The following is a 26,176-nucleotide window of genomic DNA, read 5'->3' as shown; positions in this document are numbered from 1 at the left end:
CGACCCTCAGATTGTAAGTCGAGCGCCTTATCCACCTGGCCATGCCAGGCCTATGTGCTCATTTAGAATGTAATTTTTCAAGAACAGCTAAAATTGGTGTTCTTCATTTAACACTGGATTTAATGTTTCTTATTTTTTACTAATTACCAATACCGTACATTTTCTGCTACTCTTAAAAACTTTGAAAAACGTTTAGGAAAAGAACTGTCAATATTCAGTGTTGGATAAAAAATAAACCTAAACGTAGGAAGAACCAACATAGAAATACACTGAATAAATTTTTTTATATCCTTTTAAAGCGAGCCCTCAGTAGAAATTATTCTCATCTTTTGTTTAGTTGTATCTAATTAAAATCTCAGCTGTAGCATGGAAACGCAGCTAATGATAAAATCATGCTATCAGGGAATGGCTGACTATATTAACAGACAACTTGGAAAAGTATATTCGTTTAAAAATGGAGAACAAATAGAAATCAAAGAAACCCACATGTTACTGAAATGATTGGTGGTAACACAGAAAACTAAAACCAAAAATAGATGTCAGAATAACACTGAATTAAAATATTTGAATTTCTATTTATGAATTGTTTCAGGATGTGAAAATAAAATATTGAATGAGTATACTTATTTTATACAAAGATAGAGAGGCAGAGTATATGAAAAGTAGGTGTAATAATATTCGCTAGCAATTCATTTGTGAGAAAAAAAATAATATGAGTTTTTAATGAAGACGTGTAATATTGGATAGATAATTAAATATATATATATTTAACTTCATCCAAATAGGCCCAGCAATACTCCCACCAAACATGATTGGCCTTTCAGCCGTGGGGGCGTTATAATGTGACGGTCAGTCCCACAATTCGTTGGTAAAAGAGTAGCCCAAGAGTTGGCGGTGGGTGGTGATGACTAGCTGCCTTCCATCTAGCCTTTCATTGCTAAATTAGGGACATAGTCCACGTGTAACTTTGCGCGAAATTCAAATCCAACTCATCCAAGTAAAATTGACAATATTCTTCGAAAGTTTGATGTTGCTTAGGTTTACGGAAGCTAGAATGAATATGAACATAAATATATTATTATTGTCTTATTAGTTAAGATACACTACCATAACCTTATTTTTTATTGAAGCGGTGCATGCTTATTATTCTTTAAGTTTATTTGGAATGATGAAAGAACTTATTTCAAAAGGTTGCTAATGTTTTAAGGCCACACTTTATTATTACTCTTCGGATAATTAGTAATCTATACTATTATACTGCTTGTTTGTATGTACGACCGTTACATTTTCGGACCGAGAACCTGCTACATAAGCATGCGTAGTTAGAATGTTTCCAGAAGAAAAACCGCGCATGCGCATTTTTCACTCGACGACAAACAGTCTGCCTGCGAGCTGCAAAGCTCGGTGATCAAGTCGCTACAATTGCTGTATGAAACAAGAAGTAACAACAAAAGGGGAATATAAATATACTTTACTAACCATTTTGTACAACAGAGTATTAAAAATGGCTGGAGACGGCTTAAATGGGTAATGAAGAAAAACTTTAATACAAGTTTAACATGACAGCAAATGTCATGTTTGGTGTGACGGGGATTCACAAAACAACGTTAGCCTCTATAGATATCATTTCTGTAGTTATAGGACGAACTTCTGGTACACAAATAAGTTGTATAAATTTGTTTTCAAATGATTTGCTGAAAAACACTATACGTAAGAGGAAATATGTCAAAATATATTATTCCATAAAATTGTGATGACTGTCACGCTGTCTTACTAATTTTATATTGCAAAATATAAAACTATCCAAGATAGTTGTTTAGTTGAATTAGTTTACTGCCGTATTCTATAACACTCATACTAAAAGTGTTTGTTGTGAAACTAACAACTAATACAAATGAGTCAGTGTCTTACTCTCAACTAGTGGTGGACAGTTTAGTACGATTTGTGTCATTGTAAGGTGAAGCGACTGTGTTCTATCCACTGATTGAATTTATTTTGTGACTCATCTATAGTTTGTCACCCATGTTTGAGTGATGCTAATGAATTATTTCGAGCGACCCTCTCTCTCTCTCTAAGATTGTACCTTGAGTAGTCTCCTATAAGTATTGTACCTTGAGTAGTGGGGGCCCGGGCCCGGCATTGGCCAGGTGGATAAGGCGCTCGACTCACAATCTGAGGGTCGCGGGTTCGAATCCGCATACCACCAGCATCTGCATACGTATTCAGGAACACGTATTCTAAGTGTTTATTCATTATTTAGTGGATTTTGTCATTTGTGTTTTCGATGAACGAGAAAAATCAGAAGTAAATTACGAAATGTTTAACATATTTTGCATATACTTTAAAACATATCATGTAAAAATTATTTTATTTAGAAATCCACATGTGGAAGTTTAATAACATCTAAATAATTTGCAAAATAAAGTGCAAATAAAGCAAAACTAGCATGATATTAACACACAGCTTGCATTAGAATTATAAAATGAACTAGAAGCGAAGATAAAGATTAACATGGCGTAGACGATACAAAACATTCTCTTTTAATATTTAAGAAATATACAAACAATTTTTTTTGTAGCTTTTTGTTATTGGTCTTTTTTCTTCCCCTTTCTCTGCACATTATATAACCACTGTTTGTTCGTCTTATTCTTTAACTGCAAATGTTTGGATACATGATGGTATCTTTCACGGTTAATATTTTATGCTAGAAGCATCAGACTGGCGTAGTCCTGCTTCATTGCTCTCTTGGGTATCATATCATTGCCTATTCAATCCTCAGTGTTCATGCTGTTCTTACAATGGATGAGCAATAGATATAGAAAGAGCTGATTTTATCTCAACTTCACACAGACAAATACTGGCGTTTTTTTTTCATTAACCGACTTATGAAACTCATTGAAACAGCACTTTGCATACAAGACTGTGTTGCTGCTCGAAAATCTTCGCAACATGTTTCTTGAGCTAACGAGCTACATAAGCTATACTTATTCCCAAGTACATATATATATAAGAAGATTAAAAATGGTTCAAGAAAGCTGGTCGCTCTGATTCCCCAGTGAACAAGTGATGCATAATTTATCTAGAACTTCACTGAAACATCAGAAATGAAGATAGGAAATCGCAGCAATACATGATGTGAGTTTTCTCCTTTGAATCCATTGCTATTTTTGTTAAAGAACTCTAGGTTTCTGAAAGTATTAAATGTTCATTATACAAAGAAGCAAAACATATTTTTTTGTAAGACGGAGTTCCATTGTGTTAACATTGTAGGTAATTTCTAGATTTCCATTACAACAAATGATATACGATGTGAAACGTAAAATGAAGTATCTCGGTTTAACTGTAATTTGTAATAGCAAATCAAAATCTTATGTCGCTTTGTACTTTTTTTAAATATATTTTATTCCACTAAGGCAGTTTTATAACTAAAGTTTGTCAACAGGGATATTTAGATTGGTCTAAGCCATTCTCACACAAACTGTAGTTCAAGCTTGACTTTGTGCCAGCTACAAGTTCTCAGAGAAACACTTCTCAAGATTGATTTTGTTTTCTGGTCTAGTGGTTAGTGAGCTATACTTCGTATCGGAAGTTCCAAGGTTTGAGCTGCAACACGCTGCTGAGCACGCTTGGTACTTTCAACTGTGAGGGCAACAGTCAACTCTGATATTCAATTAAATGTAACGACATATTAGTCAGTGGGAGCATACTTGTCGATTTTTCTGCATTTCGACAACATTTATAAATTAAGGATGGTCGTGTCTGAACCTTATGGTTTTTGACCTGGCCATTTAGCCTATGTGTCACATAATCTCCCTTTCAAACTGAAAATCCCGAACTAAAAGAAATATTCAGTTCAACTGATTAGGTAAAACATTAAAGACCAGACTTTCTGCTTTAAATTGTTTCTGATATAAAGTTATCTATCACACTAATTTCTTTTAAACTTTTTTGTGCATTTTGAAATAAAATTTCAAAAACTTTTGCACCTTTTAAAGTGTCCCCCTTTTTCAAATTGTGTGTTTGTGACGAAAAGAGTAATTTATTATTTTGTTGTTGTCTTTTCGAAATGTGGCGAATTAGGTGACATCAAGGTCAATTAAAGTGACCAGGAGGAAATTTTTTCAACTATTATGAAAGAATATAGGCAGATTGTTTTAAGGCTAGAGTAGTTTTATACAACGTTTTTGTTTTGAAATATTTTAATTGCTGATGAATTTTTATTCAGCTTTGGTTTCAGTTTCCTTATTGCCAAAGTTTTGTTGATTTTGTTACGTATTGTAATTTATCCCAGCCGAGCCTCCAGTGTATTACGTAACGTATTATAGTTTTGAATAGCGTGAAACTGAGTTAAATGATAATTTAGATTTAGAAATTAGATAAATGTCGATAGGTATCCAATTTATAATACTTGCCAACAAGATTGATATACACAGTTTTTTTTAATACATATATATTCTATTATACAAACAATAATACAATTTACAATAACGGTTATTACAAGTAATGATGTATGCACAAAAGTTTTACAAACTTACTAACAATATTTAGTCCTCTATCTGGTCTAAAAATTCCTTGATATCTTATCGAGGGTTCACGAAGAACAAATTAATTTTGAGTAGATGTAGGTACGATTCACTTAACAGGTTCGCAGGTTCGTACGCCGAAATATTCACCGCTGAAGTTATATAATGTTTTCGTAAAAAATAGTAATGGCCAATGTGAATCCGCTGAAGTTAAATGGTTTGTAATATTCGAAATCTATATACATCCCTGGTCAAATATCTGAAGCTCCCGATTAATAAGCGTTATAACAATCACAGTTATAGCTTCCAAGGTTTATAGCACACCAACCATAGCAAACCAGTAATATATATACTGTCTTTTGGCGAGGCGCGTTGGTTATATTTATAGGCGTGAGGAGAGTTTCTCGAACTTTCAGCTTACGCAACAATATAAACGATACACCAGAGTTTAGGTACACACATATATTGTTGATTCTTACACTCGAAAACTTTCTACAATCTTAGTGAATGGGCGGGAATTTCGCATTACAGCTTTGATAGTATAAGTTTTTACATTTTTACATAGAAATTTAGATTAAACAAACATCGATACTAAAATAGATAAAATCCGTCACAATTTTCACATCTTATTCGTAGAATAGCCGTTTTCAAGTATCATAGCTCCCCCTTATTAGGGGGATACAAACCATTTAATAAACATTTTAAAATGTTGTTGAATAATGTTAAATGAAAACCATTTCACAACAAAACATTTTTTTCTCACATTCTATTTCCTTAGGAAAATAATGATAGACACTGGCAGTATAATATGCCCTATATGATATGATATATATATTATGTTTTCTTTAAAATAACAAAAAATTCTAACAAGTTTAGAATTTGACGGAAAGTTATTCAACCTTTGATATACATGATAACACAAAAAATATGGTTTGCGAGATTGGGTGCTAATCATAAATACTGTAGTCAAATTTATAAACAGCTTTACAAACATTGTAAGTTTGTTTGAAAATATATCAGTTTAATTAGAGAAGTATGAATTCATCTTCGTAAATATTATAAATATTGAGTAGTTTCTGATCGTATTGGTGTTGAAACGTTCTTCCCAAAATTGTTCCTCCAATGATCATAACGTTTATGAAATAACTTAGTAAATTGTCTGGAATAAGATGCAGAGGCAATGTCTGAATAAACAACATTTGCTTTATAGTTTAATTCAACTGTCAGAAGTTTTTGTTTTTTAATAAATTTCTTTGGGGTCAATTTATTTATTTTATGAATGACAGGGAAATTAAGTAAGTGAAAATCCCTTAGAAGCAATACTGCATCCAATTGTACATAGTGCGTGTTCTTTTATAAGCTCTTGAAATCCAAGTTAGAATTAGCTATGTTATTATCAATCATTTCTATAAACTCATTTGGAACCTCATAGCTAAACTGTTGAAAAAGCAACCACTTTCCGATGATTAGCTCTTTAAATCTTACAAGAATTATCCTTACATTTTTCAAGTACAAACTGCCTTAATGCAAAATCTGCAGTAAAACCACCGCCTACCGTATCAAGGGCTATCAGATAATATATGAATAGAATCTGAAAGTCATAGGTTGTTCTTAACAATCTTAAGTTATTCTAAATCTTTATAAAATTATGGACTTGTGGTGAAAAGAGTATATTATCATTTTCTTGTTGTCTCCTCGGAGTATAAGGATTTATAAGTAAACTATTCTCAAGACTTTAACTATTCATACATAAAGATATGTTTAATCATTACATATTAATGTTATCTATACCTTCTGTACCTATATGTATATATTAAAAATCACTTTAGAAATAATTCAATAAAAAAATAATCTTTATATAACCATTTTTCACTATTTCCTAGCTTTAGTTATTGTTAGGTATTGACAGCTTCTTGTATTACACACTTCTCGTTAAAAGGTGCGTATTTAGAAAAAGTAAGTAGTAACAAATATAACTCAAATACTGATAGTTTTAGCCAAGTGACAATCTTCACAAATATAACCAGAAATAATTTAAATCATTTCCGTAAATACATTACCGCTCCCATTTTTTGTCAACCTCGTAATTCATTGATATATTTATGTATATTGAAAAGAAAACTAAAGAATGCTGTATAGTCTACTGACATAATTGAAAATTTACTTATTAATGCACTAAGTGTATCTTTTCAGAATATATTTGGTACAAATAAATAAATTATACTATGTAGTATTTTCACATTTTCATAATAAGTTAAAGCAATTTAATCTATAAAATGTTTTGAACACATTAGAATAATTGTTTTATATTATGTATTCACAGATCTTTAGAATTGTTACACAATTTCTTTATGGAATGTCTTTAGATTCCTTCAGAATTTCTATATAATTGCTTTATAGAATGTCTTTACAGACCTTTAGAATTTCTATATAATTACTTTATAAAATGTCTTCAGAGACCTGTAAAAATTCTAAATAGTTGCTTTATAGAATGTCTTTACAGACCTTTAGAATTTCTATATAATTACTTTATAAAATGTCTTCAGAGATCTGTAAAAATTCTAAATAGTTGCTTTATAGAATGTCTTTAGAAGCATTTAGAATGGATAAAGAAAAATGGTCCACTTTCCTAAAGATATTCTATAGACATTCTTTAGGTATTCTAAAAACAATTCACTGTGTTCTCTATAAGACAGAGATAAATATATTTCTGTAGAAAATCTTAAGAATTTGTTTTATAGAATATTTTTCGAAATGTTTCGTCGGGTATTATACAAGGCTTTTAACGTGAGTACTCATATTTGTATTAAGTAATTTATCAAGGTTATGAAAAACAAATAACACAAAAAATAGTAATTACCTTCTCAATAGAAAAATAACTTACACTCTTCCAGATTTTAAACAACTGTTATTATATTCTATACATTTGTGGTTCTTAATCAATAAGTAATTATTATATACTCGACGACCCTGGCACATTTTCCACATGTGAGTAATGCGTGTTTGCAGACTACAATAAACACCATGTATATAGATACTATCAAACTATAAAACTTTATTCCACAAAAAATCACATCTAAAAATACTTGCTTCAAGTCCACCAGGTCCTGAAATTAAGAATAAATTCATGATAAATATTCCAAGTTTTGAAAAGTTTATTAATTGTGATTATTCTTTAATATGTCAAAAAAACTGCTTTTGAGATATCCGAGAGTCGAGACTTTCATGTGCAAAATCACTTATTTTGTTTCTGCAGATTACATAATAGCATAATGACGTGATTAAGCGAAGCATTGCTGAAGATATGAGAAAGTACTATTAACTTATGAGAGAGAAACCTACTCTTTAAGACAAAACTTCAAGAATTAAAATATATTTAATTATCTGATCACTGTATTACATTTTTCTTCTTACATTACGTTATTTTAATTAAGCTCATCTAACAAACAATTTTTGTGCACATTACCTTAATTTTATCACCAGTATAAAGCCTTACATAATGTTAATACTCTTCATTTGATGTTTCAAGATTTCGTATTTCTTTAAACTTGTTAGTAATCAAATTCTTGATATGATACAGTGTTCTTTCTTCTTCAGTGTACAATCACAGGTAAAAATAGTATACCAAGTATGTTATCAGCCACACACATACCGAATCCATAATATTTATCAATAATTACTTGCATTTGCTGTAGATCACTTTGATGTTGTGTAGAGGTATGTTTATGGGCATTGCACAGTTTTCTAGTCAAGATACTTTCCCATCAATTTACTAATTGTAAAAACAAATAGCAATAGTCCTTGAGCAGAGCACCAGATCTTCGCAAGAGATAATGAATTTCTTGAGTTTTCAACAATAGTTCATTTCCAATGTCCACCTACAGAAATACAAATTTATTGTTTTAAATTTAGATAACTCAAATTAAAAGTATGGAGACAGTCATTATTCATTAAACAGATACATTATTTTGTAACATTTCTATGTATCTTTTAAAAAGTATTTTTCAGATTATAGAATGAAGCATATAAATAATCTGAAGGAGTGTTAGTAGAAAATTTAATGCTAAACCCAAATATTTAATAAATATATTAGCTCTAAATTGTTACTCCTAGTTGCAGTAAATGTACTTTAAAAACTATGTAAGATTATTAAGATCATGGTGAGTTGTGAAGCTTGTTTGTAACAACATGTCTTTACACACGCTACCTACCAAGTAGTAGTTAATTTTCTTCTTTTTAGTCATAAGTAAAAGAAAAATGTCGATGTGTTTGATTCTTGATCCTGTAACGTGTCAAATATCACAGAACTTTTGGAGCAGTTTTTAATTGCATATTACAGATACCTACCTGTTTTTCTCACTTAATAGTATTTGATGTTTCTAACAATGAAATTGAAGGTTATAGTCTTAACTTCTCTTTCCGTCTGCAAAACCATTGACTGCTGCCAAACTAGTTAATTTCTGAGTCATACAACTAAAGGTTTTGATATTTAATGGAGGTCTATAAAGTTACTTGGTGTCTAAATCAATATAGCGAATTTTTAAAAATTTAAATTTGGAAACATATTAAAGCATGCCTTCCCTTCCCTTATATAAATTACTTCTAACGAAATAGTTCCTAAATTTACAACACATTAATATATATATACACGTAAATTTAAAATGACATGAGATATAAATGGGGCCTATCGGTCCATCATAACTAACTTTTGAAACTAAAAGTGTAACCAATACAATTTAATATAAAATATAATAAGTTGAATGAAATAAAAGTCGTATCACCAAAATTATATTCCAGAAATTACAAAGATGCAAGTGTACCCCAAGATACAGTAATAGATCAATTATACCCAGTCTTTCTATTCATGTGATATATTCCCAATTTTGGATATTAATAATTTCTGTCAAAATGATTGGTAGTTGATATAAACATTTTTGTATTTATAAATTGTATCACAGCAACGAGAGCAAACCACCTAAACTACTTCAGCTGAACACGTACAAAGTTTATAGCAATTTTTCTAGTAGTCTCAACAAAAAGCATATTTTCACATTATGCATCATAGTTTATTTAGTTATAAATACGTTTAAGATATGATCGAATAGTTTACTAGAAAATTTCTAAGTTCTTGATTTTACTCTTCTAGCTAAGTAAGTCATGTTACAAAACAGTAACAAAACTGGGTACTTTAGGTTTATAAACTTGAGTGCGAGGTTTAGGTCCACCACAACACAGTTTGGTTCTATGTTTGCTTAGAATTTCAGCCTTTTGTAGGAACCTTTTGTTCTACTACGTTTCAACTCAGAGAGAGATATTCTCAGGTGATGTAACTGCAATACCTTTTGAGAATGAACCACTTGTGAGCTGAAACGTTCTGGACCATAAAAGTCTCCTTACAAAAAAAACTGAAAATATAAAGACATCTACAAAAAAAAACAGCAATTTTTACTGGTACATGAATAACTCAGGTTACATTCCTAAAAAGTACGTAACATTTATCATGTCTAGGTTACACTACTTGTAAAATGTATATCCTTATCAATAAAACAATAAATTATATTCTCTAAAACAGCCAATATTAAATTATTTATTTTGTACACATAAAAAGTCCATCAGGTCCTGAAATTAATAATAAACTCATGATAAATATTCCAAGCTTAATAAAGTTTATCAATTGTGATTATTGTTTAATATGTCATAAAGATTGCTTCTGAAGTATCCGAGAGTCCAGACTTTCATATGCAAAATTATTTATTTTGTTTCTGCAGATTACATAATAGCATAATGACATGATTAAGCGAAGCATTGCTGAAGACATGAGAAAGTACTATTAATTTATGAGAGGGAAACCTATTCTCTAAGAACAATACCTCAAGAAAGCATGACAAAAATTAAAATACTGAAAAATAATTTCAATCATCTGATCACTGTATTACATTTCTGTCCTTTTATGCTCCTTCTCACATCATTTTGTTGAAAATTTATAAATTACTAATGAACATAACGTTAATTAATATAAATTACGTTTCTTTCGTTTTTATTTTGTAGAAAACACACACACACACATATATGTGCATGTGTGTGTGTGTTTTGCATTACTTACCAGTGTGATTCTAAAGACCCTGAGTCCACATACACATACTTGCGGTGGCTCAGCGAAAAGTCTGAAGGCTTATAAAGCTAAAATCCGGGTTTCGATCCCCATGGTGGCCACAGCACAGATAGCCAATTCTGTAGCTTTGCGCTTAACAACAAACAAAGTAAACTCCAATTACCCTTCGATTATCGATTCAAATAATTTTGTAACTGTGTTATTCACCTTTAAGACAACACATGAAATATAGCCAAAACTTGTTGTACTTGTTTTCATTATCAGGCATAGAGGTATCTCGCTAGACGTTTTGATAAATGTAGAACATGTCCACAGAGCGGCCAACTTTTAGGAATCTGTTTGAGTGAGACTTTTGATATAAAAAAAAAGTTACATTTTATAGCGCGATAAAGTGTTGCGAGTGCTAAAGTCTTCCAGGGAAATCTGGTGGAATACTCCTCCAGAAAACTTTTTATTCAATGAAACAAAAGGGTACAATCTGATGTATCTCCCGGAGCAATGTGATGCTAGGTTCAGGTGAACCAATCATAATACGTTATAGAAAGCTGCTAATTTGATCAAAACGCTTAATACTTTACAAATGCACGTGGGCGTTAGAATAGGCCACGATGCATGAGTGTTGGTAGCTCTTTGTTCACTAGATGATTGCTAAGCCTAGCTTTTCCCTATCACTATATTGGTACTACTGTACTAATAGCAATAGTACTGATACCATACTGCAGTAATAGTAGGGCTAAGTTTATATTTGCTGAACTATACCTAAAATTCAAACTTATATTTACCGACACTCAATATGACTCCTTGACAAGTTTCTTATTTCTTGTACTTGATTATATTTTGATATCCAGAATACTCCAAGTGTTACTAAGTATTCTTCGTGTTCATAATATTATTTTTCAAGTCCACTAGATGCGGTTAAATGTTAAAATCATTCTTTTTAACACCCGTGATATTTACACACTAAAGAAAGTTCCTGGCAGAACTGTATTAAAGGTTATTCGTTGTATCTTTACATTAGAAAGTAGTTATAAAATATAATGTTTTATGCAAATACACACAAAAGAACTTTTTAGTCTTGAATATAGATAAAATTCATATGAAATTTGAATTAAGGAAGAATCATTTTGTTGGGAAAACACTAATCTAAGAATTTATTCTTAAATGCAGGAACTACTTCAGGCTGGAGGGTCCTCAAGAGTATACTGATGTCAAATTCAAATGCAATACCTGATATGCTATTGTCTCATAAAGAGTTCTTCCTCGGTGGGTCAGTGCTAAGTTTATGGACTTGCAATGTTAAAATCCGGGGTTATAGCACAGATAGCTCATTTTATAACTTTGAATAAAAACAAAAATATAAAGAATTCCCTGTTGTTTATTCAAATGCATAAAGATAAGGGTGTTCTTCATTTGCAGAAACGAAAATTGTTTTCATTCCAGGTTTTGTGTACACTCGATTGGGGGATGGTTGGAGAATCAAAGTTTATACTTATGGCTACTTTAACATCATAATATTCCCTCTTAAACTCTTTAGCGAGTATGGTCAGAGACATGTTGTTTGACACAACTTTAAAATTATTTCTGTGTGTCAGCGTTAAGTTTACGCGCTTATAACGCAAAACATTCTGGGTTTGATTTATAATATTGGACAAAGCATAGGTAATCAATTGTGCAGTTTTACCCTAAAATACCAACAAACAAATAAAATACTTTAATTTCAAAGAGTAATTAAAATTTATAGACTATGCCTAAACGGTAAAAATAATATTTACGGAGAACTGATGTAAAAGTACATACAAGGTCCAAGTATCAACAATGAAAAAGAAAAACCTTTGGCTTTCTTCCACCTGATGTGCAATGATTGTAAAACAACATTCAGTCGAATTCAGAAATTAACATTATCTGAAGAAATAATTGGTTGAAGGTCAATAAACTAAAACCTAAATGTGTAGTGACGAAGACAGATGGCCTTATTTTCATATCAAACACTGTATTTAGTGTCCAGATGAAGACTGATAATATAATCTGATTCAATATTTTCCTGTGTAAAACTTAGTATAATAACCTTGTAAAATGATTATGTGTTGTATTTATAACATTGTGATCTTTCAAACATCATACATTTGTACTTTTCAGAAGTTCCCAGATGTTTTTGATTTTTTTAAAACATATATTAAATTTACTATGCCTATGACTGTGTTTATATGTGTTTTCAGGCTTGATATTATCCAATTTTATTCTTTTCACGTTTTATCTGTGCTTACGAATTCTACATTTAAAAAAAAAAAACTGAATTAAGTTAAAGTTATTATACTATCATATATTCCAATGTAGAATATATTCCATTTGTATTCTTTTGAGTTCAAAAGTGTCTATAAAACTTCTGGACTTTTTTTCTAAATAAATATTTAGAGGCAAAAGGATTATATACAGTTTCTATATAATTCTACAGGATTCTATAGATTTTCTATAGTTAAAAAATGTATGATCTTACAAAGTTTATTTATTTATTACGTGAAGTATACTAAAAACCCCTCTGAACAATTCCAGCTCCCATTCAGACGTTATAGATAATGCTTCAGTGTTATAATTTCGTGATATGATTATTACAAATACATCCATCCATCAGGATCTAACACCCAAACACATACTTTGACAGTAAAGCAATGGTATAACTGTCTAAAGCCAAATATCATAGCCTTAAAGGGATGATTGACTGTTGTGTCCTCACAGCGGATGTTGTAACAAGTGTTGTTTTATAAAATAAACTGTGTTTATTGAAGGTTGCTATTCGTAAGTATGCTTCTTTGGGTTAGAAGTTTCTTATGCATTACTTTTACAAACTACAATAATTATAATCATTTCTATGGTAACCATTCTGGGAATCGAATGGGTGTTTAGAGGGTTTTTTTGTTTTGAAAGCAGTTATATTTTAAATATTTCAGTAATGAAGTCTACACAATGGGATATATGCGCTTCGTGTACCACGTGGAATCGAACCCCAGATTATAGCACTGTATGTCCGTAAATTTACCACTGACCTACCGGGGGATACAATATATGTTTCTGTATTATGTATATAGTTATACTTTTGTGAAAGAAGAAAGTATATGCGAAACTACTTTCTCAATACAGTGTATAGCAAGAGCCTATTCCCCAGTTGTTCAGCTGTACGTCTAAGAGCTTACAGCACTAAAAGGCGGGTTTCGATACAAGAAGTGGGTAAAACACAGATAGTCCATTGTGTAGCTTTGTGCTTAAAGGCAAACAAGCAAACATCATAATGTTACTAAAAAAGCGTACTCTATTTGTGCCTCATATTCATTCAATAAAACTATTGTAAGGTATAATGTTACAGTTTAGGTGTTTGCTAGAAGGAGCTGCTGATCATGATGATGACACTAGATTTAGAAAGTTTATAAAAGTAGTCCAAGAAATTAAGAAACTTCTTGTACATGGTAGAACTTGAAGTAATAATTCGGTATAAATACAAGAATGGATGATCGACGAAAAATATTCAGGTCACTGAGAGTTAGTGCTTCTGTCAGCTAATTGCCAAGTTGGTCAGGTTTGTTATGAATCAAGGAAATTGCTGTTGAACATGATCAGTGTTATTTAATTAGGCCTACAGTAGGTTTAGGAGTTTTTGGTGACGATCTTTGTAGTTGAAGTTAGGCCTACAGGTGAGCGTGGCTGTAGCAAGTGTTAAAGAAGAAATAAATTGGTATTTTATTATTGCTTAGACTGGACTTTTACCAAGTAATAAAAATGAACCCCTATACACCCCCACCCCAACGATAAAGCACGTTATAATTATCCCGAACATCTATTCTTAATGATATAGTTTCTTAATATTCAATCTTAAAAACAGTTGACAAATGCAGTGGTCACACCTATTTGGAGTAAAGGTGGAGTTCGTTCGTTATTTATAATAATCAAAAGACAAAACAAGTGTGACGCAGTACCGCTATAGATATAGAACATTACAAACAATGTTTTACATCAATTGTAGAAGTAAAAAATAAATCTGTCAGTGGCGGCAGCATAAATACATTCTCATTTGTTAGTCTTTCAATGTGGCAGACAGGGACTTTTACACTGTAGTTATATATATTTATACAATAATGTTCACAGTCAGTTTTGATTAGTTATGTTGATTTCTTTTATTAAAGGAAAAAAGTATTTTTATGAGGACACGAAAAAGGCCTAACTTGTAGTACTGACTCTCGGTACTAACATTAAGTATACCAATATTTTTGTTTTTTTGCTTAAGCACGAAGCTACACAATGGACTATCTGTGCTCTGTCCACCACAGGTATTGAAACATGAATTTTAGCATAAATGTTTAGATTTACCACTGAGCCGGCGGGACTGTAACCTAATATATTCTGCTGTCTTTACTATGTAAAAGTAAAACTTGATACGAGAATAAAAGAGCCCAAAATCTTATAATTGTTGTGTTATCAGGCTATGTTTTTTTAGCAATCTGGTTTGTAGTGTCAGAAACCTGCGGTACAGTTACGTGCATGATCAGATACTGTCAGTTTTAAACAATGTCTTCGGGCATAAAGCTCTACGAACAATATTGTAATGACGTGAAAGTATATTCCTCTAATTTCAGTTTGTTTTATTATAAGAAAACATTAGAAAATGAAAATAAAAATATGAAAAGATTCAAATCTACAAGGCATGAAATTATTTTGATTAATAAATACATAGAGAGTAAACTCTGGGAATGTATGTGGTGTTCTGAAGCATTTATATTGCTGAGAAAGTATGGTATGTTTCTCCCACACAATTTCGTATTATACAAAATAAAATGTAAAAAGTAGTTATAATTATAAAGCAATGAATATGTACACAACAAAATGCCAAGTGTTGAAACCGTTGATCCGTTTGTAGCGTGTTTGTTTGTTGTTGTTGTAATCACAGCAGTTATAATTTTTGTTTCTATGACAGCTCTTATGACAATTTATTTATATATATTTTAAGGAGAGTAAAAGTCCGAAATGACTGTCAGTTTCTCATAGTTCATAGATTACTATTTTTTGCTATATTTGCACCAAATGTTGAGACATCTCAAAGGGTAAAAAATATTTAAGGGTGACTGCACTCTCATTTCTATGTAATTTGATTCTAGTTTTATTTTTATACCAGATTTTCAGTTTACATACGTGCCTTTAAATGAAACAGAATATACTTTTATTGATAGTTTCTTGATGTTTTCTGTATTCTAAACTTACTAAGGAAGCCTACCAAGCTAGACATTAATATATTCAGACCAGTTATAATTGAAAAGAAAGCATTTCGTGCAAAGCGTATTGTAGAAAGAATTGAAAAATAAATAAAATAACGCTCTATGTTTAGATATCCGAAACTGTTTCCACTTTTTTAACTATAGTTAAACTATAGAGGTAACGTTTGATAAGTAAAATGCTATTAGCTTTTGCTTGTTTATTTTTGATTCAGTTTTAACATGTAAACAAACTATATTTTATGTTTTTAATTAACTGCTTCAGTGTTTTATCAGCTTCCTCAAGAACTTTAAACACTGTGTAATTTACTGGTACTTTGGTTAGAAAGTACTTATTGCTCTATATTTAACTCGTATATGATCCATTATCTCACCATTACCTTAATAGGTATATTCCGTTCAACAACAATGTAAGTGTAGAAATGGGTTCAGATTGAACTTCACATACAACAGATATACATTTTTTATACGCGTAATACCTAAATAATGAGCAGAGTTTATGTATGTTCGTTCAGTTTAAAATTTGAATGTCTTGTTTAAATCAAACTGATTTCGAAACTATAATATTATATTAGCAAGAAATCTGATATAAATATTAAAAAAACTGCATACAACGATATTTCTATGTTATGATATTGTGTTAAGAGATATAATATTGCTAATTCTATGCATCTTTTCTTTAGGTGAGAAACCATACAAGTGTAACTGGGAAGGCTGCGAATGGCGATTCGCTCGTTCAGACGAGTTAACTCGTCACTATCGAAAACATACAGGATCCAAACCCTTCAAATGTAATCATTGTGAACGGTGCTTCTCTCGGTCAGACCACTTAGCCCTTCATTTGAAAAAACACCAGTAGCAGAGGCTTTCTATACACGTAGGACTAGAGTTCTTTCTACAGCGCCCTCTTCCAAGTATCACGTTGTAAACTTTATATTATTATCTGACGATAAATTCAATATGCTAAAATTCAGAGCCTCTGAGCGTTGAAAGTGTCAGTGCTAAATATGTTAGTTAATTTTTTACTTCTATAAGTAAGTTCTTTCCTTATTATTTTCATACAAATAAAGGAGAAAATTAAAAAAATACTGGTACTGTTCTTTAAAAATGGGAAAGCAAAAGAATGGAAATATATATATATATGTGTGTATAAAGAAGGAACTCCAAGTTGAAATAAAACTATGACATGTGTTTATAAAAGCTTACATATCTCTAGTTCTAACTGTGGAATTACAAAAAAACAATTAATGCCACCACATAGTGGGATGTAGTGATTTTGTGAGAGATAATGTTTCCATTGAGGTTTTTGTTACTACAATTTTAATGCAAAGAAAATCAACTTTGTTAAAAATGTTTTCTTGGAATGCCTTATTGAAACGTTGCATGCCAATTAATTCTTCTCAAAATATTTTCAGGTATTTTGTAAAATTTTACTTAACGTCAACTGTTTTTGAAATATGTTAGGAAGTGGCGATGTTATTTATTGTTTCGAAAACACAATGTTCTAAGGAAAATTAAATGCACTTCAAACAAATATGTTATATTTATATAAGAATATGTGGTTTTGTATTTTGAAATTTAGTTCTGAAATAACTGGTCATTGTCATCAAACTAGTACGCTATATAAGAGACTTGTACACTGCCATTCTATGTGTATATAGTTTAGGTTTAATTAGATGAAATCGTGTTTTTTGTATGCTATTCGCTTTAGGTAACACAAAAATTATCTATTATAAGCACTTCTTACAAAGTCATGGTTGCGCATACCAAACTAAAATGCGGTACTATCGTTGAATATATAATTACGTTATTAAGATTTCAAATTTATTGCCTTCATAAAATGTTTACCACAAAACATTCACTAATAGTGTTCAAGTCGTTTCGCCGTATTATTTCGTTTGTCACTATATTAACATTTTCTCTATAATTGTTTATCAATATTCGAAGACTTCTAATGAATAACTCCTCAAATGACACTTCATTAACTGTGGGAAACTATACAGTTATAATCCTTATGTAACGTGCAATTTCGAGGATCGAAGGATATCGTATAAAAAAGTGCTTTTGGATGTGTTAAAATTGAGCTTCGACTTACTTTCAAAAGGAATATTGTTAGAAACATTTGAAGAAACTGTTACCTAATTGAGGTATTAGTTGTTGTTTTTATCTTTTGTAAACTATTCGAATGAGATACTTGGACCAAAATGAGAAGAGTGCATTTACGTATCAAGGTGATATCGGAACCTCAATATCCTTTCTTGAAGACTTCAATTAAGACAGCTTTGAGTGCCATTATAAGGACTTTCTATTTTCAAATCATGGATTTTGCATGCATAGACAGCTTTTGATACATTCAATAATTATATGTGGAATTCTTCTAACTGAATGAATGAAAGAAGCTATTCCCACGTATATTTTGTACTTTCTCCACCTACTATGCCTTCTGTGAGTCTGAATAAATCATCACATCCTTAGTGTTCAGTTCTAGCCAGTTTATTAGTTCACTAGCATGCATTTATGTGGTATCTGTGATTTGTACATAGCCATACAATAGCATGATTTATGTGGTATCTGTGATTTGTACATAGCCATACAACAGCATGATTTATGATTCTTTAACAATTGTAATTGTATTGTCGTTAGTATCTTCCACAGCTGCTTTGTATTGTTTAATATGTCGCTTTAGAAATAATAAAATGGTAAATCAATACATGCGTGTCTCATTTTTGTTTTTCCTAATATCTATTAATGATTATGTAATAATATTCTAAAATATGTTATATGTTTTGTTTTCTACTTTTTTATGGTCTTCCATATACGATATCACAAAGACATGTTTAAAAATGATGTAGTAAAGAATTTAAAAATAAAGTTTTTTTTCTAAATTAACAGATTTTTTAACGTTTGGTCTGCGGTGCCTTTCAAGTAACATAACACATAAAGTGATATAGTAAAGAACTTAAAAAGTAAAGTTTTTTTCTAATCAACAGATGTTTTAGCGTTCTAGTCTGCGGTGCCTTTCAAGTAACATAACACATAAAATGATACAGTAAAGAATTTAAAAAGTAAAGTGCTTTTTTTCTAATTAACAAATATTTTTAACGTTCTAGTCTGCGGTGCCTTTCAAGTAACATAACACATAAAAATGATACAGTAAAGAATTTAAAAAGTAAAGTGCTTTTTTTTCTAATTAACAAATATTTTAACGTTCTAGTCGGCGATATCTTTCAAGTAACTTAGTACATAAACACATTTCTGCCGTAATGACCATAATGTTTTGTGTTGTTGTTGTTTTTCCTTTACATTCAAACAAGTTTATTCTTTCTCTATTTTTTTTACCTTTATTATAATTTAGGGAACTGATTCACAGCAACTTTCATATAATGCAGCCACGAAAACATTACAAATTGTCTTATAATAGTACAAACGGTTTATAGAATTATACACGGACTTTTCTCTACATTAAAATACTTTTATTTTATTAGTTTTCAGCCCTCTTACCAAAACCAAAAGCTCACAAATATATGTTTTTAACATAGAAAAAAAGTCCGTGTATAATTCTACACATTAATATTATTAATTCACCTACGTTATGAGTCTTAAAAAGAAGTGCAAACCGTTTTATAGTCACTTCTAAAGTGACACCATTATATTTTAATATTCTCCTGATCTCTGCCTTTGAATTTCCACTATCTTCTAAAATACTTATTTCTGTAGCTAATATGACTTAAACATTTTGTCTATGGACAAATTTTCTATCGCTTGCTGAGATTAAATTAATTATACTATTACTTTGTGAGCATATTACTTTAAATACATAAATACACAAGAAACTCGTATTATTTTGTTTTTATTAGGTTTTTTACACAGCTTTCACAATTTTAGCCTTCTGTTAAAAATATTTACTTATTACATGAACAATATGTACCGCAATCTTAAAGAATCCCGTAGTTGGTCAACGGTAAGTTTACGGACATTTATAGGTAAAATCCGAGGTTCGATTCTTCCCCGATGGGCAGAGTGGATATATTTTCCATTGTGTAGTTTTTTCATAAGAATACAATTACGAAGATCTTGTAGAATGTATCAATAAATTACCGTAAGCAAGAGTCACATGGATTCTGTAAAAGTATATATATATACTTTCATGGTGAAATCATATTTGAGGTCGTTACTGTGACATCGATAAAATCAGAATAAATGGAGGAGTAAAATTACCGCGATGTCTTTACAGAACCACATCACTTTATACAAAAATATCTTGTTTTCCTTGTTGATAAAACGAAACAATATACAGTAAATGAAGGTAGATTTCTCAAAATATGGTATGTGATTAGGTATTGCTACAACTAGAGAGCTAAACTGATTTGGACTGTGCAAGCGTACATAAAAAAAACAATTGTAATGGCCACTATGGTTTGTTTGTTTGTGTTAATTATGCACAAAGCTACACAAGGGCTATCTGTGCTCTGACCACCACGGGTATCGAAACCCGGTTTCTAGCGTTGTAAGTTTGCAGACATACCGCTGTGCCACTGGGGGGCGCCACTAATGGAATAAGCTTCATGCATTCAAGGTTATGGGACCTGTTAGATTTTTAATAAAAATAAAGTTACTCTGGTTTAGTAGTAAAAAATAACATTTTTTTTAGGGAAAAGGCTATATACTCTATTTAGTCATGAGTTCAATCCTGCTCTGATGCTTTATTGCCTCATGTTTTCTTTCATGTTGCCAAACAATTTATTAAAACTTCAAACACACAAAATAGGAAGAAAAAAATAATTTATTATATATATATATATATATATATAATGTATGCTTGTAATTGCAGATAAATGTTCTTTAGTACACTGGTAATGTTAATAGTTCTGATCTTGAAGATCGCGAACTCGTGTTCTGGCGAAGTGTGTTCTTTTATTATTGAAACTCTTTTATAAACACTAAATAAAACAATAAAGCGATATCTGATGAGAGGGTTAAAATTTACCATATACTGTAGTTGAATTAAAACGAGGGATCAGCTGCTTAGATGTGTAATATCTACAAACCAGCCAAGCTACAAAAAATATATTAACCACTTAAAGATGCCGAACAAGAAAATAATTACAGATATGGCATCTATAAAAACAGACAATTTACAAAAAAATAAATTAGCCATTAAAAATGCGATTTCTACAAAAAGAGATAAGTTACAAAAAGAGATTATCCACTTAAAGATGTGATATCTGGAACAACAGGGAAATAATAAAAATTAGTTAACCATTTTAGATGTGACACCTACAGAAAAAGATATGTTACAAAAATATTTCGGTCACTTGTGATACCTACAAAAGCAAACAATTTACACAGAAAAATTAGTCATTTAAAGACGTGGTTTCTACAAAAACAGACAAACTAAAAAAATAGATTAGCCACTTTAGATATGATACCTACAAAACAGACAAGTTACTTCAATCGATCAGTTATTTAAAAATGCAATATCTACAAATACAAGCTAAAAAATAGATTAGCCACTTTAGATATGATACCTACAAAACAAACAAGTTACTTCAATAGATCAGTTATTTCAAGATGCAATATATACAAAAACAAGCTAAAAAATAAATTAGCCACTTTAGATATGATACCTACAAAACAAACAAGTTACTTCAATAGATCAGTTATTTAAAGATGCAATATCTACAAAAACAAGCTAAAAAATAGATTAGCCACTTCAGATGTGATATCTACAAAAACAAACTGGAAAAATAGATCAGCCACTTAAAGATAATGTTTCTACAAAAATTAACAAGTTACGAAGATAAATTAGCCATTTAAAGATGTGATATAAAATTACATAGTTAAATACAACACAGTTAAAGCTAACTTGATCCCTCTTTCATTCTAATTTTCAATCATTTCCAGTTATTTGTTGTAATGATAACACTTGCTATAACAGTGTAAGTCGTACTATTTAGCATATAAAATTGTATCAGGGCTTGAAGAATATTGCAAGACTCCATGTTTACTCAGGCTTTTAATACAATTATATTTATTACTGTATACAGTGAATTGTTGAGGCACATGTTAATAGTGAAACAAATATTACGACCTTAATAACAGGTAGGCAAACAAATACTGCGACCTATAATAATATATAGGCAAATAACGATTTATAAGAATAAGGAAGAGTTTTATTGAAAGAGAAACATACTACATGTTTCAACAGAACATTGGTCTGTCTTCTTCGGACATTTAGTAAGTTCCATCATCAATAAAACTCTTACTTATTCTTATAAATCGTTGTTTGCCTACCAATTATTATATTAGCATTATATGCTTCCTTACTCAAGCAGTGTAACCTTAGAATGACCTTCTAATGAATAATTGGCTTTAGATAAATTGTTGTAAGGTTCTATGTTTGTAAATGGAAGATGGGAAAGTTGGTTTCTTTAGAAATCGCATATGTAGGTAATTAACAAGTTTTTAATTCAACTGTGTTTTTTATTGGTTTAATCAAATCAACTATACAATTAGATTAGGAAGAATTATGCAACAACGAAAGCTTCCTTTCATTAGCTTCTATGTAAAAACATCTACTAAAGTTAGCACTTTGTAAAATTATGTGTCTAAATAGTTGAAAGGACGGCACATAAAAATACTTTTACTCTAAAAATCTCCATTCTTTCCAAGATACGGTGATATAGATTGATCTCATTAAAACCTCTTTGAAGACAAGACGACGGCGGAGTAAAAGAAATCAACGAACTCCAAGTATTTTCTCCAGTATTAGTAAAGGTTCTCATCAATTAAATTTAGAACATTCTATTCTCCATATTCTTTTCTTCCTTAGTGTTTGAATTGATCGCTCAAACTCCTCTTTTGGATAATTTGATGGCTAAGTTTTCCTATCACTTTGACAGCAGTATCTTATCATCCTTCTATTAGACATTGTTTGATCGACTAGATAACTTAGGCCTTTGATTGACGGATAATAAACTGTAGACTCCTTTATTTGATAACCGAATGATCATATCACATTCCGTAGTAGTTGTTTGAATAACTGATTGGTTTATCGGAATTAGTTTTCTACAGTAAAAATATGACGGTATGGTTCAAAAGTAAGTAATTTGTGTCCTTTTGCTTTAATGGTTTATTCGATATAACAATAATCAATTACATTAGGGTTATAAACAACTGTAAGTGGTCAGGTGACCTTTTAGATAAGTAATTATAATTTTTATACTATTCCTTATCGTTCCAAGTAACATTTTTACCAATAGCAGAGTTGGATAATTAGTAAAAAATAAATCAAGAGCTGCTCAAATTTCACTCACTGTGTTGTACGATGTAACTTGTAATGATACTTGTAGGTGCTTTAGATGTACTTTTAAATTTAATTGGTCCAAACAACTACAAACAACTAACTGGTGTTAAAAATTAACATAAAATTATTATTAGATGAAAAATTTATAATTATTTACTTTTAAATCTTCATGAGAATATAATAAACGTCTTTTGAAAATCTAGGTTTTATAACTACACAGTTATACTAGTACGTTATCTTTAATTAATCAGCGTTAGTCAGCGACTAATTGGGTATTATGGTCTTCTAAAGACACTTGGATTACGGAAACGTAACTACATCAGAATTATTACCTAAGCCCAGCTGAATAGTATATGAATTATCTATTCCATAACTGAGTTGTCCACTTAATATAATACTATATAATAATCTGTTAAAGTAAATTTTGTATAACGCATCCAACAGAGAATCTAATTCACAGATAAATATCACACATACCAAGTATATAAGAAGTTATGAGTGAAAGTAAAGACGAATTCAATACCATGTCAACTTTACTATATCTGATACATTTAGAATCGATGGAGTTTTTTGCCTAACACTAGAGTTCATCAAGCTGGCTGTGATGTGATAGTGATCGGGACGGTTTTTATATCATCAGCTGACATGAACAACAATTGTCTCAGTGTGAACTAGATTCAGTTAAGTTGTCTGTTAATCAAGCTATAACTTAAAGTTAGCGTATATTTGTTTGTTTGTCGTTAAGCACAAAGCTACACAATGGGCTACCTGTGCTCTGCCCACCACGGGTGTCGAATTCCGGTTTATAACGTTGTAAGTCCTCAGATATGTCTCTGTGTCACTGGGAGGTGTTAGCGTGTATAAAATATACATTATTTAATGAATTACATTTTTCTAATATAATTATCCAGATAAGAATTTTAATGTTAATCATTAAACTATTAACGTCTGTGTTTCTTATTTCAACTAACAATAAAGAGTCGTTTATAAAGAACGTATTTTAAAACTGTTTATTGTGTACTTTTTATTCATTTTAACCTAAGACTGTGCAATCCAACTTTTTCTATCACTTCCATCATCAGATTGTGTTTTATTAATGTATAATAACATACTGTTTAACATTTGTTTTTAGTTTGAGTGTTCTCATTATAGAACTTTCTATAAAAAACTTAGTACTGTACTCTGGAAGTCGGAGAAAATATGGTAAAATCAAGCTATCACAAACTTACTGGCATGACCTGTAGATGGCACTAGCGGTGGTTATATGTCCATGGTATCTAAGAAACAAAACATACAAATATATAACATTTGCTAAATTTTGTCTTCTAATGTTTAATTTCATTCAACCATAGCTAGGAAATTACGAGTTAGGACTTTTATCTTACCACCCACGAAGCTTCAGATCTTTGTAATCTTGTTTGTTTGTTGAATTTCGCGCAAAACTACTCGAGGGCTATCTTTACAACCTGTCCCAACTTTAGAAGTGATAGATCAGAAGGTAAGAAACTAGTCAACACTCACCTCCAACTCTTGAGCCACTTTAATCGAATAGTGGAATTGACCGTTGTATTATAACGCCCCCATGACTGAAAGGTCGAGTATGATCGCTGATGGGACTGTAAGTCGAATGCCCTAAACATCAGACCATCTTTGTAAGTTACAGCTTCTAGCATTTGGCAACCATTATATCATTTTACTGTAGTTGGTATACCACTAATTAGAGATCGTAGCATTATGTCATTACGTCTTCTCTAGTGTAATAATTAACAAACATTGAACCATCGTGCTGTTCCTGGTATAATACTTATAATATATTGTATCTGTATGTTATTCTTTGTTTCTTGTTTACCAAGTATCATTGATACAGCTTATACGCTATTTTCAGTAATAGCATCGTTATATTGTTTCTCTGAGAGTCTTGGGTTCGAATCCCCCTCCCACCAAACATGCTCGCTCTTTCAGCCATGGGGGCGTTATAATGTGACGGTCAATCCCACTATTCGTTGGTAAAAGAGTAGCCCAAGAGTTGGCGGTAGGTGGTGATGACTAGCTACCTTCCTGCTAGTCTTTCACTGCTAAATTAGGGACGGCTAATGCAGATAGCCCTCGTGTGGCTTTGCGCGAAATTCAACAAAACAAACAAACAAACAATATACTGTTTCGAACTTATTGGTATAGGCTTGACACTGCTTAATTAGCCTGAGTTACAGCTAAGACATTCGCATTTATGAATAACTGTAAAGCGCTTGACAAGGAAAAAATATGTTTATAAGAATGCCCATGTTTAGAAAGTGACATAAAGGCAGCCCTTATATGTGTTGTTTCATTTAACTATTCATAACTCTCGCGGCCGGCATGACCAGGTGGTTACGGCGCTCGACTCGCGGGTTCGAATCCCCGTCACACCGAACATGCTCGCCCTTTCAGCCATGGGTGCGTTATAATGTGACGGTCAACCCCACTATTCGTTGGTAAAAGAGTAGCCCAAGAGTTGGCGGTTGGTGGTGATGACTAGCTGCCTTCCCTCTAGTCTTACACTGCTAAATTAGGAACGGCTAGCGCAGATAGCCCTCTTGTAGCTTTGAGTGAAATTCATAACAAACAAACAGAGGATAAATAATAAGGTGTAGAACAATAAGTCATTATATCTAGATCTTACTTGTTGATGAAAATCTATAATACCTTATTGTCCATGTCAGCTTACTTTGGACCCCTTTATTTCACTTACATTTTTTTAGTTGGCTTGGAACATGGCCGATTCTATTTACACCAGTCAAGTGCTTCCTAAATGAACATTGATGGTTATAAATCTGAAACTTTCTCATAGTTTCAGTGCTACTCTAAAGTTTAACTCTCTGACTTAGAACGAGTGAAACAAGGCTTGTTAAGTCAAAATAGGAACCTATCTCTTTGCCATAGAACGCATGAAACAAGGCTTGTTAAGTCAGAATAGAAACCTAACTCTCTGACATGGAATGCA

General features: G+C 31.3%; 1 protein-coding gene across 1 annotated transcript in view; it reads right to left on the bottom strand.

Moving 5' to 3' along the window:
- Positions 1-8,347: 8,347 nt before the first annotated feature.
- Positions 8,348-26,176, bottom strand: part of LOC106456860 — a 190,621-nt gene continuing 172,792 nt past the window's right edge. The window contains exon 15 of the mRNA XM_022382656.1: positions 8,348-8,401. Coding sequence (XP_022238364.1) covers positions 8,385-8,401 — 17 coding nt within the window. The 3' untranslated portion in view covers positions 8,348-8,384. The remainder of the gene's footprint in view (positions 8,402-26,176) is intronic.

Source organism: Limulus polyphemus, unplaced genomic scaffold, assembly GCF_000517525.1.
Source record: "Limulus polyphemus unplaced genomic scaffold, Limulus_polyphemus-2.1.2 Scaffold266, whole genome shotgun sequence".
NCBI lineage: Eukaryota > Metazoa > Arthropoda > Merostomata > Xiphosura > Limulidae > Limulus > Limulus polyphemus.
The sequence above is the reverse complement of the archived record's forward strand: the minus strand, read 5'-3'. Positions and strand labels throughout refer to the sequence as shown.